Source organism: Schistocerca cancellata, chromosome 8 (genome assembly GCF_023864275.1).
Source record: "Schistocerca cancellata isolate TAMUIC-IGC-003103 chromosome 8, iqSchCanc2.1, whole genome shotgun sequence".
Classification (NCBI taxonomy): Eukaryota; Metazoa; Arthropoda; class Insecta; order Orthoptera; family Acrididae; genus Schistocerca; species Schistocerca cancellata.
Window position 1 is genome coordinate 140,896,829 of NC_064633.1, and position 17,447 is coordinate 140,914,275.

The window sequence follows — 17,447 nt, forward strand, 5'->3', positions numbered from 1 at the left end:
AACTACTTCAGGAATTTCCCCATGAGTGATCCCACCGCTGCCCACTACACTGTCATCTATAAGCTTTGCCAACCTCCCCTTCCCATACCTATTGAGTTGCAGACCATGCCTAATGAAATCCAATATGATGATAGACAATACGGTACAATATTTTCCTATACACTTATCTGATCTAATGACCATGGCCTGATACTGCAGACAGTATTATCCAGCTGGGTTGCACTGTGCTGCGCTATGCGTCTGAGTCCTTGGCCATCTCTACATCCCTCAAGCTACACTATTGATTTTGTAAGCTTTATGACACCGTCTTTTTAAACGTTTTTTTTTTTTTTTCTGTTTTGTTATTCGATAGTGGTTTTCTAGTGATCCTAAAATTCGCCTGTCCGGGGCAGTGGATAGAAGATTCTAATTTACTTTGAACCATACTTCTGTCTGTACTTTTTCCCATGCTCTACAAGTATGTGTTATAGTTCACAAGACAATGGTTTCAACTGATAGGATGCCTGAGACCATCATGAGACAACAAGGAATCATCAATTTGGTAACAGAAGAACGTATTGGGGATAAAAATTGTAGAGGGAGACCAAGGCTTGAAATACAGTTAGCCAGTTCATTTGAACGTAGATTGTGGTAGTTATGCAGAGATGAGGATGCTTGCACAGAATATACTAGCTTGGACAGCTTAGCGTTGGAGAACAACAACAACACCATGTATTACAGACACCAAATCATTTGCAAATAACCCCCCTTTTTTCAGACTAATCATCGGATTTCCTGTAGTAATAACAATTTCTCGTTGCTCATTGATGAGTATGATTTTTAATGCATATACTGTTCTGTATAGTTTTCAGATTTTCTACTTTATTGTTCTCATATTTTATAATTTGTTTTATAAACACAATCATTGTTCTTTTACAGTATTATTCCCATCTAAAAGTATTGATCAGCCATTTGGAGGGCAGTCAACAATAAGTGAAGTGAATTTTGGCTTTGTGTATATAGCACATCCAAGAGCAGTTACAAACTTGTCCTGGCGAAAAACCAGCAAATTTATGCCAAAGTGAGTGCTTAAAGATTTTTTTAAAAAAGATGTTACTAGTAATAATTTAATTATTATAGTTTTTTTGCAAAGCCGTGTACAGTCTTCATAGGAAATGATAATCCCATCTGATGCAGGGTTACTCGTGATTTGATGAATTACTGCTGTCTTTGAGATTACATGATAAGTGCAAGACATTTTTGATTTTATCATTGTCGAATGTTGCACTACAGGAATCTAAGTACAGAAGGGTACTCCATTTTCTGTGGATAGTGCAGGTGAGGAAGTTGTTTAAAATGATACAAAAGAGCTTTCATCAGCATGATTGATTTTTTATGTACTTCTGAAAGTTTGCATTTCTAGTTTACACACAATATTTCAACAACTGACCAAGTCATCTCCTTCTAGTGTTGCAAATACACATAGCAGCACAATTTGCAGCACCTTAAGAAATTGACTTGGTCACTTGTGAATAAAATGGAAACACCCAGAAGTACACCATTAATACACAATTAGTTTTTATTGCACTAAAAGGACCAGTAGATGTCATTGCATGAGATTAATGGAAGTGAAATCAGACAAGAGTACATTTTTAAATCATTAGATGATGTGTGTGGGTGGAGGTTTAGCTTAATATCTCTTCACAGGTGATGAAAATGTTGTAACACAGCGTAACTGAGACTTTCTCTTATTAAATTAAAAATATTATTTTTATGTAGAGCACATTTAGAACCAATTAGCAGATTTTACAATAATAAGCAATCTTTCTAGGGTTCCCTAGAACCCCTTATAGGGTCACTTCGTTTTGTTTTTCTGGAGGGATAAAGGTTTCAAATTGAAATTTCCATCAAATACTAAGGTCTAAGATTTCTTGGCGGTGTAAATAATTTAAGCTTCTAAATCAGTACATTCAAAAAATGCTGCCATACATGTTGCATATTTCGACACGCACAGACTCACTCCACAAACCCTACATACAAACCTACACAGGGTGAACATTAGTAAAACTGACAAACTTAGGGATGGTTTCCTGGCTAGAAATGGAGGAAAAAAGATCCTGTGTACATGTGTCCAGAAATGGACAGTGTGCATGCAACGATAACAAATCATCCCAGAACAGTACAGGGCTGCATGGCATACACCTCACAACAGATGTTCAAAGTGGCCTCCATGGGGTGCAGATAATTGTACTTTGGCTTACATCATGTTGGTAGGCCATATGCCTGGAGCTTGAATTTTGTTTCGTCTCATTATCCTGTTCAATGCAGTCTACCAAATCTGGTTTAAGCACAGTCGGCCTCCTCCCCGCATGTTCGTCTGTCTGAAAGGACCTGTAATCACACAAACCCCCAAAATGGGCTTGAAATGTTGCATGATATGATTGATGTCTGTGAGGGTACTTGCTTTGGTTCAGCTGTGTTGCCTGTCTACCATTTCCATCTGCTTGGTCATACCCAGACACCATCTTGGTTTGTTCCTGTGTTGAATACTGGACTATTCCACTGCTTATAGTACACTGCGACAATTACGCAGCGTGCAACACACAAGGAACATGGGGCACGTGGTCAGAGGAACTGTCATTTGTCAATGCCATCTGCTGTGGCAGTGATCCATTTCTGGACCCATGTTCATATGCCTTTTTTTTTTTTCCCCTCCATCAATAATCCGTCCCTGCAGTGTGTCAGTTTTATTGATGTTCCCCCTGTATACATGTCATGCCTGGTAGGCTAGCGGTAAATCCTGTTCCTGGAAACTGAGATATTGCAGGATTTAATCTTGGTTGGACCATGGATTTTTGTTTTAATTTTAATCTAGCCATCACCGCTCATTATTGTGAAGAGTTACTAGAAATGAAACCTGGTTTGGATTCCATGTTTGTTAAACTGTAGGTCTCCCTTCCCCGGTTGGATATATGGAGTAGGTTAACTACACACAAGTCGCTGCAGCAGCGTCAAATAGAAAGATTTGCATAAAGCAATTGAGCCACACAAAATTATTATTATTCTTTCTTTCTTTCTTTCTTTCTTTTCTCAGACGTTATGTTTGGTCAAAAATGGAAAGTGACGCGGACCTTGATCAAGCGTGACTTCCTTTTAACTGTATAGTATATGTTATATTGCATTTAGGAACTTTCGGGTAATTGAACATGTATCAATAATTACGGGTTTCTGTAGTTGTATATATAAGTTTGGATGTAGCTGTATTGCATTGATGTACTGGTGGATATTGTGTGGTATGACTCCTGTAGTTGATAGTATAATTGGTATAATGTCAACTTTATCCTGATGCCACATGTCCTTGACTTCCGCAGCCAGTTGGATGTATTTTTCAATTTTTTCTCCTGTTTCCATTTGTATATTTGTTGTATTGGGTATGGATATTTCGATTAGTTGTGTTAATTTCTTCTTTTTATTGGTGAGTATGATGTCAGGTTTGTTATGTGGTGTTGTTTTATCTGTTATAATGGTTCTGTTCCAGTGTAATTTGTATTCATCATTCTCCAGTGCATTTTGTGGTTCATACTTGTATGTGGGAACATGTTGTTTTATAAGTTTATGTTGTAAGGCAAGCTGTTGATGTATTATTTTTGCTACATTGTCATATCTTCTGGGGTATTCTGTATTTGCTAGTATTATACACCCGCTTGTGATGTGATCCACTGTTTCTATTTGTTGTTTGCAAAGTCTGCATTTATCTGTTGTGGTATTGGGATCTTTAATAATGTTGTTGTTGTGGTCTTCAGTCCTGAGACTGGTTTGATGCAGCTCTCCATGATAATCTATCCTGTGCAAGCTTCTATATCTCCCAGTACCTACTGCAACCTACATTCTTCTGAATCTGCTTAGTGTATTCATCTCTTGGTCTCCCCCTATGATTTTTACCCTCCACGCTGCCCTCCAATACTAAATTGGTGATCCCTTGATGCCTCAGAACATGTCCTACCAACCGATCCCTTCTTCTGGTCAAGTTGTGCCACAAACTTCTCTTCTCCCCAATCCTATTCAATACTTCCTCATTAGTTATGTGATCTACCCATCTAATCTTCAGCATTCTTCTGTAGCACCACATTTCGAAAGCTTCTATTCTCTTCTTGTCCAAACTATTTACCGTCCATGTTTCACTTCCATACATGGCTACACTCCATACAAATACTTTCAGAAATGACTTCCTGACACTTAAATCTATACTCGATGTTAACAAATTTCTCTTCTTCAGAAACGCTTACCTTGCCATTGCCAGTCTACATTTGATATCCTCTCTGCTTCGACCATCATCAGTTATTTTGCTCCCCAAATAGCAAAACTCCTTTACTACTTTAAGTGTCTCATTTCCTAATCTATTTCCCTCAGCATCACCCGACTTAATTCGATTACATTCCATTATCCTCGTTTTGCTTTTGTTGATGTTCATCTTATATCCTCCCTTCAAGATACCATCCATTCCATTCAACTGCTCTTCCAAGTCCTTTGCTCTTCCAAGTCCAAGTCTGCATTTATCTGTTGTGGTATTGGGATCTTTAATAATGTTGTTGTTGTGGTCTTCAGTCCTGAGACTGGTTTGATGCAGCTCTCCATGATAATCTATCCTGTGCAAACCTCAAAGTTTTTATTTCTTCTCCATGGATTTTAATACCTACCCCGAATTTTTCTTTTGTTTCCTTTACTGCTTGCTCAATATACAGATTGAATAACATCGGGGAGAGGCTACAACCCTGTCTTACTCCCTTCCCTACCACTGCTTCCCTTTCATGTCCCTCGACTCTTGTAATTGCCATCAGGTTTCTGTACAAATTGTAAATAGCCTTTTGCTCCCTGTATTTAACCCCTGCCACGTTTAGAATTTGAAAGAGAGTATTCCAGTCAACATTGTCAAAAGCTTTCTCTAAGTCTACAAATGCTAGAAACGTAGGTTTGCCTTTCCTTGATCTTTCTTCTAAGATAAGTCGTAAGGTCAGTATTGCCTCACGTGTTCCAGTATTTCTACGGAATCCAAACTGATCTTCCCCGAGGTCAGCTTCTACTAGTTTTTCCATTCGTCTGTAAAGAATTCGTGTTAGTATTTTGCAGCTGTGGCTTATTAAACTGATTGTTCAGCAATTTTCACATCTGTCAACACCTGCTTTCTTTGGGATTGGAATTATTATATTCTTCTTGAAGTCTGTGGGTATTTCGCCTGTTTCATACATCTTGCTCACCAGATGGTAGAGTTTTGTCAGGACTGGCTCTCCCAAGGCCGTCAGTAGTTCCAATGGAATGTTGTCTACTCCGGGGGCCTTGTTTCGACTTAGGTCTTTCTGTGCTCTGTCAAACTCTTCACGCAGTATCGTATCTCCCATTTCATCTTCATCTACATCCTCTTCCATTTCCATAATATTGCCCTCAAGTGCATCGCCCTTGTATAGACCCTCTATATACTCCTTCCACCTTTCTGCTTTCCCTTCTTTGCTTAGAACTGGGTTTCCATCTGAGCTCTTGATGTTCATACAAGTGGTTCTCTTATCTCCAAAAGTCTCTTTAATTTTCCTGTAGGCAGTATCTATCTTACCCCTAGTGAGATACACCTCTACATCCTTACATTTGTCCTCTAGCCATCCCTGCTTAGCCATTTTGCACTTCCTGACGATCTCATTTTTGAGACGTTTGTATTCCTTTTTGCCTGCTTCATTTTTATATTTTCTCCTTTCATCAATTAAATTCAATATTTCTTCTGTTACCCAAGGATTTCTACTAGCCCTCGTCTTTTTACCTACTTGATCCTCTGCTGCCTTCACTACTTCATCCCTCAAAGCTACCCATTCTTCTTCTACTGTATTTCTTTCCCCCATGCCTGTCAATTGTTCCCTTATGCTCTCCCTGAAACTCTGTACAACCTTTGGTTCTTTCAGTTTATCCAGGTCCCATCTCCTTAAGTTCCCTCTTTTTTGCAGTTTCTTCAGTTTTAATCTACAGGTCATAACCAATGGATTGTGATCAGAGTCCACATCTGCCCCTGGAAATGTCTTACAATTTAAAACCTGGTTCCTAAATCTCTGTCTTACCATTATATAATCTATCTGATACCTTTTAGTGTCTTCTATCATGATTCTTAAACCAAGTGTTAGCTATGATTAAGTTGTGCTCTGTGCAAAATTCTACCAGGCGGCTTCCTCTTTCATTTCTTAGCCCCAATCCATATTCACCTACTACGTTTCCTTCTCTCCCTTTTCCTACACTCGAATTTCAGTCACCCATGACTATTAAATTTTCGTCTCCCTTCACTGTCTGAATAATTTCTTTTATTTCATAGTACATTTCTTCAATTTCTTCGTCATCTGCAGAGCTAGTTGGCATATAAACTTGTACTACTGTAGTAGGTATGGGCTTCGTATCTATCTTGGCCACAATAATGCATTCACTATGCTGTTTGTAGTAGCTTACCCGCATTCCTATTTTCCTATTCATTATTAAACCTACTCCTGCATTACCCCTATTTGACTTTGTGTTTATAACCCTGTAGTCACCTGACCAGAAGTCTTGTTCCTCCTGCCACCGAACTTCACTAATTCCCACTATATCTAACTTTAACCTATCCATTTCCCTTTTTAAATTTTCTAACCTACCTGCCCGATTAAGGGATCTGACATTCCACGCTCTGATCCGTAGAACGCCAGTTTTATTTCTGCTGATAACGACATCCTCGTGAGTAGTCCCCGCCCAGAGATCTGAATAGGGGACTATTTTACCTCCGGAATATTTTACCCAAGAGGACGCCATCATCATTTAATCATACAGTAAAGCTGCATGCCCTCGGGAAAAATTACGGCCGTAGTTTCCCCTTGCTTTGAGCCGTTCGCAGTACCAGCACAGCAAGGCCGTTTTGGTTATTGTTACAAGGCCAGATCAGTCAGTCATCCAGACTGTTGCCCTTGCAACTACTGAAAAGGCTGCTGCCCCTCTTCAGGAACCACACGTTTGTCTGGCCTCTCAACAGATACCCCTCCGTTGTGGTTGTACCTACGGTACGGCTATCTGTATCGCTGAGGCACGCAAGCCTCCCCACCAACGGCAAGGTCCATGGTTCATGGGGGGTCTTTAATAATATGCTTACTGTAATATCTGGTGTTTATTGTTTGATCCTGTATTGCAATCATGAATCCTTCCGTCTCATTATTATTATTATTATTATTATTATTATTATTATTATTAGTTCTTTCATTTTATCATTACTTTTTTTCTTTTGGCTGAGCTTCTTTTTTATATATGAGAGTGCTGTTATATCTGTACAAGATGTGTGTTCACTGTAACTGCAGAATTCATTCATCTGATATACACAAAATAGTGTTTGTCTGGGCTATATCACAGTGCAGTGAATATTGGTTTGTTTGTTGCGTTATTAGTGTGATACAATGTTGGCATTGTCATGGAGATGCAACATAGAACTTATTGGTGCACCAATGAATTTTTTGTGATTTAACAGCTTGGATTCAGAAAAGCAGCTTACAGTAGTAGGGAATCTTAACAGTACATCCTTAGAGAAAATTGACAAGCAGAGTGCTTCAGCACTTCCAGAACACTATGGTGAAGACCTTGCTAGTATATGCCCGGCCATGGTTTTCACTGTGTGCACTCCGTATTGTTCCCTTATTGTCAAGTAATGTACTAATGCACCCACATCACATTACACAATGATTATTATTTGTACAAGTACAAGCAATTTCAACCTGTACAGCTTTGTGCCCTTCATTCAGGTCCTGGAACACAAAAGACACACTTGTCCAGTTTCCATATGTATATAGATTGATTGATAACCTTAAAAATTCCATGTGATCTGAAAAACACTAACTCAGTGATCACTTTCAATGTGGTTTTGAATAGTCTCAATGTTCTACATTGTGGTGCATATGTAGGGGTACCGTGCATGGGCCATCTTTTCAACACACTCATAATTTCTGTGTAAATCTTGAAATTAACTCTTCATATAGAGCCACAAGGCATTATTTCTCAGAAATGTGGGCATAACTGCAGTATGTTCTATCAATTCCACTTTATCTGAAGTTGATACTAACATAGTAACCTTCAACACTAGTTTTTATGAAAACTCCTCCCAAAGGAGTTGCTTTTGAGTGTTTGTCACAAAATATGCTGAAGCTCAGTGGAATCGGTGGGCCACAGGGTCAAGCCTTTCATCTAGAGTAAAACAACAACTGGAAATGAACTGTTGCAATAGATATTATATTCAGGTGGGATTCTTAAAGTGTCAATACACGAAGAGAGCACAGAATTACGGCACGAACTTCTATTCATGTGGTTCAGTGACACGTCCAATAATTTACCTAACATGTGAGGTGGTATGAAGGTACATAATGTGTACAAAATAGCTGCCAACATTGTTTACAAAGGTTTACAGACAGGTTATGCCTGGTTTCCAAATCTCAAATTATGCTGGAAAAATGGTGAGCTTCATATAGTATTGCAAAAAATGTGGCAGCTTAAATATAATTTCTATGGAATCAGACCAAGTGTTTGTATGAAATAAACCAGCTTGTTAGAAAAACCAGTTTGGAGTTTAGAAGAGTTGCTTGGGAAGAGTATTTTGATTAGGAGGCAACCATTGTGGTTGTACTACAAGGAACAGTTGTATATACTTATTTCAAACTGTGCCCTGAATGAAATGGCAGAAGCTCCTGTGGTTCTGTCTGACACCAATAATCGAGACTTCTAGGAATCATGGACACCATCACACACATTTTTGACGAAGTTCCAGAAATACAGTCAAACAGCCATTGACCAAAGAATCTGAGAGTAACACCTATAGAATGTACTCTGAATCATAAATTTTCCATAAGAAGTTGTAATTTGTTTGTGCACTGTGTGTATCCTGACAGTCTTGGAAAATGATCTGTCCTTTGGTTGACAGTGAGTGAGGGGAATTTACTTTTTACTTGCTCCTTGTGCCTGTGCGTATTGATTATATGTTTTCTAAGCAGTCCAACAGAAAAACATTTGGCCACGAGTCACATATCACTTAAACCAGTATGTAAAATGAGATCTGGATCAATATTGTTTATGTGATCTTATAAGGTGGTATATATAGTCATAATCAAAGTAAAAAGAGATAATGGTGGGGAGGGGGGGGGGGGCAGGTGAAAGTTAGCGATATTTGTGACAAAAGGGGACTGTACACTTACTAGCTATCGAAATAAGAATAACGGGAATTACCTACAAATCTGACAGTAATTTCGGTACAGGGAGAGTGAGAGGACATTGCTGGAAGCCTTAGCACTTCAATCATTGTCATGCTCCAACTTTGGGCCTGTTGTGTTGCTTCCTACAGTGTAGTTTATATACCAACTGTAATTATACATTTACCTGAAATTGCAGCAATTAAAATGTGATTGTTCAATCTTGTTGCGAACACCAACAGCTGCTTTGTGGTATATATTTACTTGTATGTTTATTCTTCTGGACATGTTCAGGCATTACCCATTTACACATGGCAGAGAAAACAATGCAATCATTTCAAATGTTTTGCATATGTATATCTATCTGAATTTGAACATGATGGATTTGTAGTAGCAGTTGTAAGAATGCACTGTTTTGTGCGTCTTACGTGAAAATGGATAGTGCCCAAAACATACCAGAATCAATAATTAAATAATAGAGGAAGGTTTCTATGTTGTCCAAGGGTGACTTTTTTGTGGTGTTTCGAATGTGTTGATTGTTAAAGATTATGCATATGAAGAGGGAGTTGTGGGTGAGTAAAACATTTTACACAAAGTATTTTGTATCTAGAACTTCAGAGTTTACAGTTCTACACAGAAGAAATGCAATTCCACAAAGATAGAGCCTCAGTCTACTAAGTAAGTTGTTTGAAAACTATTCTCCCAATATTTAACATCACATATTGGGATTATGCCTGCCCCTCACACTCACTAGATGTTTCTGTATCTGATTTTTTTTTTTTTTTTTTTTTTTTTCAAATAGAAAATGTACATTTGCAGAGCCTGATACTGTGAACAAGCTGAAAGTTTCAATTTGTAAAGTAATTGCACCTGCATTGAAATGTACTGTCAGGTGTGAGATAAGACTTGGAAAAGTAAGAAATACGTGCTTTGTTGATGATGGAGGAGGATATTTATATGATATTATTTTGGTTTTATAAATTGGATGTACATTGAAAATAAACCAAGTTATACAGTAAGTTAAAACAAATTTTCCCCATCTCTCTATGGGTTATATGCACAAATTTATTTTCAGTCATTTTCCTATGTAACTGCCAACAGCATTTACTATTTTAATTTATCTTCTGGGGGTGTACATGCCTCCGAACAACCAATAAATCCGGGAAAAAGCCAGGAATTTTTTCACCTTGAAGAAAACTGGAAAAAATCCAGGAATTTGTTAAAATTCTGGGAATTTTTCATTGTTTTTGCTTTTCAGTTAAACTTTTTTATTGTGACTGGTGAAAACTGATACTCTAACAAAGAATATTACTGTTTCCCATTGTTGTTGTTGTTGTTGTTGTGGTCTTCAGTCCTGAGACTGGTTTGATGCAGCTCTCCATGCTACTCTATCCTGTGCAAGCTTCTTCATCTCCCAGTACTTCTGAATCTGCTTAGTGTATTCATCTCTGGGTGTCCCCCTACGATTTTTACCCTCCACGCTGCCCTCCAATACTAAATTGGTGATCCCTTGATGCCTCAGAACATGTCCTACCAACCGATCCTTTCTTCTGGTCAAGTTGCGCCACAAAGTTCTCTTCTCCCCAATCCTATTCAATACTTCCTCATTAGTTATGTGATCTACCCATCTAATCTTCAGCATTCTTCTGTAGCACCACATTTCGAAAGCTTCTATTCTCTTCTTGTCCAAACTATTTACCGTCCATGTTTCACTTCCATACATGGCTACACTCCATACAAATACTTTCAGAAATGACTTCCTGACACTTAAATCTATACTCGATGTTAACAAATTTCTCTTCTTCAGAAACGCTTTCATTGCCATTTCCAGTCTACATTTTATATCCTCTCTACTTCGACCATCATCAGTTATTTTGCTCCCCAAATAGCAAAACTCCTTTACTACTTTAAGTGTCTCATTTTTTAATCTAATACCCTCAACATCACCCGACTTAATTCAACTACATTCCATTATTCTCGTTTTGTTTTTGTTGATGTTCATCTTATATCCTCCCTTCAAGACACCATCCATTCCGTTCAACTGCTCTTCCAAGTCCTTTGCTGTCTCTGACAGAATTACAATGTCATCGGCGAACCTCAAAGTTTTTATTTCTTCTCCATGGATTTTAATACCTACCCCGAATTTTTCTTTTGTTTCCTTTACTGCTTGCTCAATATACAGATTGAATAACATCGGGGAGAGGCTACAACCCTGTCTTACTCCCTTCCCAACCACTGCTTCCCTTTCATGTCCATCGACTATTGTAACTGCCATCTGGTTTCTGTACAAATTGTAAATAGCCTTTCGCTCCCTGTATTTTACCCCTGCCACCTTTAGAATTTGAAAGAGAGTATTCCAGTCAACATTGTCAAAAGCTTTCTCTAAGTCTACAAATGCTAGAAACGTTACTGCAGAATAATACTGTAGCAAGAAAACATAAACGAGAGAAAAATAAATACATAAACAAGTATTAAAACTTAAGTTGTAAAGGAAATGCGCCATTTACAACCAACAACAAAATGTGTCAAAGGCATTAGGACAAAGACTATGTAATACTCCGTAACAACAAACTGCTACTGATGAGCATGATGTCGCAACTGTTTACATTAGGTTCGTTTGAGCAGTTACCAGCGGGCACTGAGCTTAAGCAGTTGAGTCACGTATGAACAGTGCCTTCTTCCATTTCTGGCTACTTGAAGTGGGTTTGTTAGGTGTATCGGCAGTAGCAACAAGCAGCCAGATGCTGCCCGGAAAAAATTTTCTGGCACCCCCAAGATGCCAGTTTGCCTATGTGCAGAGCAGTGTGGGGTGCATTGATGAGAGGGGGTAGTCCCTACAGTATCCATGTTTATGTTTAGTGATTTTTGCTGTTTTCTTCCTTGTTTCCAGCTCTCCCATCAAAGGAAAACAAAATAGATTTCTGTGGCCGGGAGCTATGAAGTGAATTGAAATACATTCACATAGTTACGGAAGGCTAAAATATGTTATTAGTTTCAGTTTCATGATTTTATTTTATTTCCACATTTTTGGCAGCCAAGCATTAATCGCCTTGCAGATCAATGAAGTTATTTTTGTCAGTTTGCTAAAGAAATTTTGATTTTATTAAGCTTTTCTGCTGAGGCAATCAATTAATTTGAAATGAAGTGTTTCATTCCACCCTATTGGTTAGTTTTGACTGTTCATTGCATTTAAGGTGCACGTTTTCATCTTCTGGCATGTGTGGCATTATGTCATAATGAATAACTAAACACTAGATAATACAGTACTGGTACTCCAAGAAAATTTACATCCCAAAAACCACACTGAAAAGCTTAGTATCAGGTTGGGGCCTACTTCATTGTGAATCTGGACATACAAATGTGCACTTTAAGCTGAATTATGCATTTTAGTATCATTTACGAAATTCTGATCCTCTTGTAGTATCCTCAGATGTCTTGTTTCTTTTATGGCATAATGTAAAATCTACTAATGCTTAATACATATGAGCATATGAGTCTCCTATGTCATTGTAGCTGCACATGCGCAGTAAGGCCTATTTTCTGGCATCTAACCGGTTGTGGGAAAATATTGCAAATGTTGGTTTGAAAAGTGTTACTTTCAAAGTGAATTTCATTTTATGCGAGGTGGTTACATGTGAGAATTTGTGATGAATTTCTTAAATCACTATGTGTTTGACTCTCATTCAAAACTTCACACCTTGGGGACCTGCCACTTAGAATAATTTGGAGCCCAGAAGACCAGGCATTTACGTCACTATCTAAAATTTTGTTGGTACATTTGCGTGATATATCTTAAAGTGTAACACACCAAAAAAAAGAAGAAGACCAATATTATGTGTAAAAGCTTAGCTGTTCTACACTATGTATATTAATTTAAATCATTAACTTTTCCTATTTGTGTGTTTGCACTACGTAACAGTGATGTTGCTATTGGCTGACTACATAAAGTGTCCTATGCTCTGAATATCTGTTGTCATTAGCTGGTGAGATCATGTGATATGAGCCGTGATTGGCTTACAAAAGTGCAGTACAGTCTTTCTTTCAATGCTTTGGAAACTATTGAGTGTAAATGTTGCTGCACATCAAAGATCGTTCCAAAGCATGTGCCCCCACCCCCCCCCCCCCCCCCCCCCACCCCCCACCCCCCTCCACCCCCTCCCAAGGTTTCATTTTCTAAAGTGCCAGGCAGTTCTACACTGGTCACTGGTGCAAAACACCTTGACCATTCGAAGAGTTCATAAGTTTTACAATTCCAAGAGAAAGTATGCTGTCACTTAACACGGAAAAAAGTGTTATTTCACCAGGGAAAAAGTGTTTTTATAACTGAAAAATCTGGGAATTTTCTTCCTTGTCCACATTTACACCCTGTCATAGCAAGTGGTGACCCTGTTAAGAAATTAATCATGTGTAGCACTTGTGATTGCACTGGTTATAGGAAAAGAGACTATGTGGCAAACGATGATATGACCTTATGCAATGAAGTTTTGTTTTCTTTATAGATTTTTTAAAAATCTGAATTAGTTGTTGAAGTGCTTAACTGATTTAATTTTATTTTATATAACTCATTTATGTTCATCAGTTTAGGAAGCCATATAAAATACCATTGTGTATTTAGTTTAAAAATCTTCCTAACACACTGAAAACTGGCCACTTAAAGGAATATTCAGCCAAGAAGACCATCCATTTATCCCATTATTTAAAGCATTACTGGCACATATGTAATTGGTATATCTTCAAAGGTAATACATACTAAAAAGGACCATGCTTCAAGATTAATTTTTCATGTTAACTTTAGTTCTGTGATAGATCGCAAATTTCAAAATTATTGAACAATTTCTTGCTCACTCAACAAACATGTGTATTAATAGCAGAATTAAAGCAAAATATGAAACCTAATGAGTACATGCACAAAATTACATCAGTGCTGTCATTTAATGGTACAGCGATTTGCGACAGCCGCTGTTACATTCACTAACGTTTCTTTTGATATGATTCAAAAAATTGTCAACAGAAGGCACCACCTGTTAAGGGACAGGTAGTGAGGTGTCTGTACAGTGTTCTCACATGAAGTGAGTCCAATTTTTGAGTGTCAGGTGACTTGTGCATCGAGGAAACAGCAGCCCAAGCTGTACTCGGGCACAGCCCTTTGTACACAGTCATATGGTATGGTCCGAGCTGTGGTTGGGCTCAAGCTCAAAAGTGTTAGCAGTGCGTTGTTAGCACAGACCCAGATGATATTAGAGAAAGGATATTTTCACCATAATAATGGTTTAGTTGTCAGAATAACACTAGAACATCTCGTTAGGTGAGGTATGTGAGAGACCTACATACTCAGAGACATTGGAAGTTATTCCATACAAACTGCAAGATTAGTATATTAACAGATTAAGCTTATGTACAGATTATTGACAAATCTCAGGTTTGATAGTTTTAATTCAGGGAAGACACGGGGATACTGCCCAAATGTCCCATGAAAAGCTGGTGTGAACAAAAGCCATATTGGTTCTTAAATTGCTGTCTCTTGATTTAGTATGTTTTAAGCTTATGTTCTTAAGTAGACAACATTGTTTCATGTTCTTATTGCAATTCCTTCTTTCAGAGGTTCGGTGTCCAACATGTTGGTGACATCATGTCGTGACAATATCTGTCGTCTGTGGGTAGAAACGGTTTTGCCAGATGATGGCTTGGTTAATATGAACCAATTTGACCCCTTAGCAACACAGAATCCTAAATTTCGAACTCATCGCCACAAGCACAGATTTATGCAGCGACTGAAGCACATGAAGTAAGTTTTTGAGGAATACTTTTGTCTTCCACATCACAAATAATTTGTGTATACATTTTTCCTGTTTACAACTTGAAAACAGTAAAAAGCCCTATAGCTGTCACATAAGATAGTTAAGGAGGCTATTGAGTGCAGCTGTTTATCAGCCTGCGACTCAGAGATGCATAGTTTTTAGGAATAGGATCAGGTATAAGTAAAGATGTGGTAAAAAAATCATACTTTAGTTGGTAATAATCATACTTCAGTTAACAGCCACTGCACAGTGATTAAAAGGACCGCACTGAACACAATTACAAATGAATTATCATTTCTTTCATCACAACATAAAGCAAATTCAATGGTCAGTTTTTAATCAAATTTGTTTCATTGTTAATATTTGCAGTTATATACATGGTAAACAATTCAGATTGAAAGTATTTACTCACAAATATGTAGGAACGTACGTATGAAGCATCAGTACTCAAGTAACACTGTTTTCAAACTGACAACTTTGTGTTTTTTGTGAAGTTATTTTTAAGTGATTTTATTTTAGCATTTCTGTCATATTACTGGAATATTTGTTTCAGTGTCCCCTGACTTTGGTGTTAATTCTGACTCATTCAAATGGTGGTTTAATACAGTTTTTCAGCACTGAAGTTGGTTTAAGCCCATAAGTTGATTGTTAAATTGAATGCTTAACGGTAGTTAATCCTATTTAAGTTCTTATGTAATAGTATGACAACATTACTGCTTGTTACACAGCACCACAAAATTTGATTTGTTTACTATGTACAGGACATGTTTCCATATAAGAAGGCATGCAAAGAATCAGCAGGCACAGGGCTTATATGTTGGTTCTGCCATTCCCACACTACCTTCTACATACAGTGTGCATGACTTCCATAGTTATGGATATCATGGTACAGGTGTTACTCCTGGCCTTCATTTTCACCTTGCAGCAAGCATTAATGAGACTGGTAAGCTTTTATTAAAATGATCCTGAATAAGTTTGTATGTAATAATAAAAATTTTATTTTATTGTAGAATTTTTATAAACTTTTTTTTATTTACATGTAAACATATTTTGGTTCTACAAGTTTGCAGGAGTAGGTTTAATAATGAATAAAAAAATAGGAGTGCAGGTAAGCTACTACGAACAGCATAGTGAACGCATTATTGTGGCCAAGATAGACACGAAGCCCACGCCTACTACAGTAGTACAAGTTTATATGCCAACTAGCTCTGCAGATGATGAAGAAATTGATGAAATGTATGATGAGATAAAAGAAATTATTCAGATAGTGAAGGGAGACGAAAATTTAAGTCATGGGTGACTGGAATTTGAGAGTAGGAAAAGCGAGAGAAGGAAACATAGTAGGTGAATATGGATTAGGGGTAAGAAATGAAAGAGGAAGCCATCTGGTAGAATTCTGCACAGCGCGTAAACAATCATAGCTAACACTTGGTTCAAGAATCATGAAAGAAGGTTGTATACATGGAAGAACCCTGGAGACACTAAAAGGTATCAGATAGATTATATAATGGTAAGACAGAGATTTAGGAACCAGGTTTTAAATTGTAAGACATTTCCAGGGGCAGATGTGGACTCTGACCACAATCTATTGGTTATGAACTGTAGATTAAAACTGAAGAAACTGCAGAAGGGTGGGGATTTAAGGAGATGGGACCTTGATAAACTGACTAAACCAGAGGTTGTAAAGAGTTTCAGGCAGAGCATAAGGGAACAATTGACAGGAATGGGGGAAAGAAATACAGTAGAAGAAGAATGGGCAGCTCTGAGGGATGAAGTAGTGAAGGCAGCAGAGAATCAAGTAGGTAAAAAGATGAGGGCTAGTAGCAATCCTTGGGTAACAGAAGATATATTGAGTTTATTTGATGAAAGGAGAAAATATAAAAATGAAGCAGGCAAAAAGGAATACAAACGTCTCAGAAATGAGATCTACAGGAAGTGCAAGACTGCTAAGCAGGGATGGCTAGAGGACAAATGTAAGGATGTAGACGCTTATCTCACTAGGGGTAAGATAGATACTGCCTACGGGAAGATTAGAGAGACCTTTGGAGAAAAGATAACTGCTTGTATGAATATCAAGAGCTCAGATGGAAACCCAGTTCTAAGTAAAGCAGGGAAAGCAGAAAAGTGGAAGGAGTATATAGAGAGTCTATACAAGGGCAATGTACTAGAGGACACTATTATGGAAATGGAAGAGGATGTAAATGAAGATGAAATGGGAGATACGATACTGCGTGAAGAGTTTGACAGAGCACTGAAAGACCTGAGTCGAAACAAGGCCCCAGGAGTAGACAACATTCCATTAGAACTACTGACGGCCTTGGGTGTACGAGAGAGGCGAAATACCCTCAGACTTCAAGAAGAATACAATAATTCCAATCCCAAAGAAAGCAGGTTTTGACAGATGTGAAAATTATCGAACTATCAGTTTAATAAGTCACAGCTGCAAAAT

General features: G+C 37.9%; 1 protein-coding gene across 1 annotated transcript in view; it reads left to right on the forward strand.

The window, feature by feature from the left end:
- Positions 1-17,447, forward strand: part of LOC126094455 (dmX-like protein 2) — a 355,200-nt gene that overhangs the window by 19,190 nt on the left and 318,563 nt on the right. The window contains exons 5-7 of the mRNA XM_049908834.1: positions 919-1,060; positions 14,800-14,985; positions 15,760-15,941. Coding sequence (XP_049764791.1) covers positions 919-1,060; positions 14,800-14,985; positions 15,760-15,941 — 510 coding nt within the window. The remainder of the gene's footprint in view (positions 1-918; positions 1,061-14,799; positions 14,986-15,759; positions 15,942-17,447) is intronic.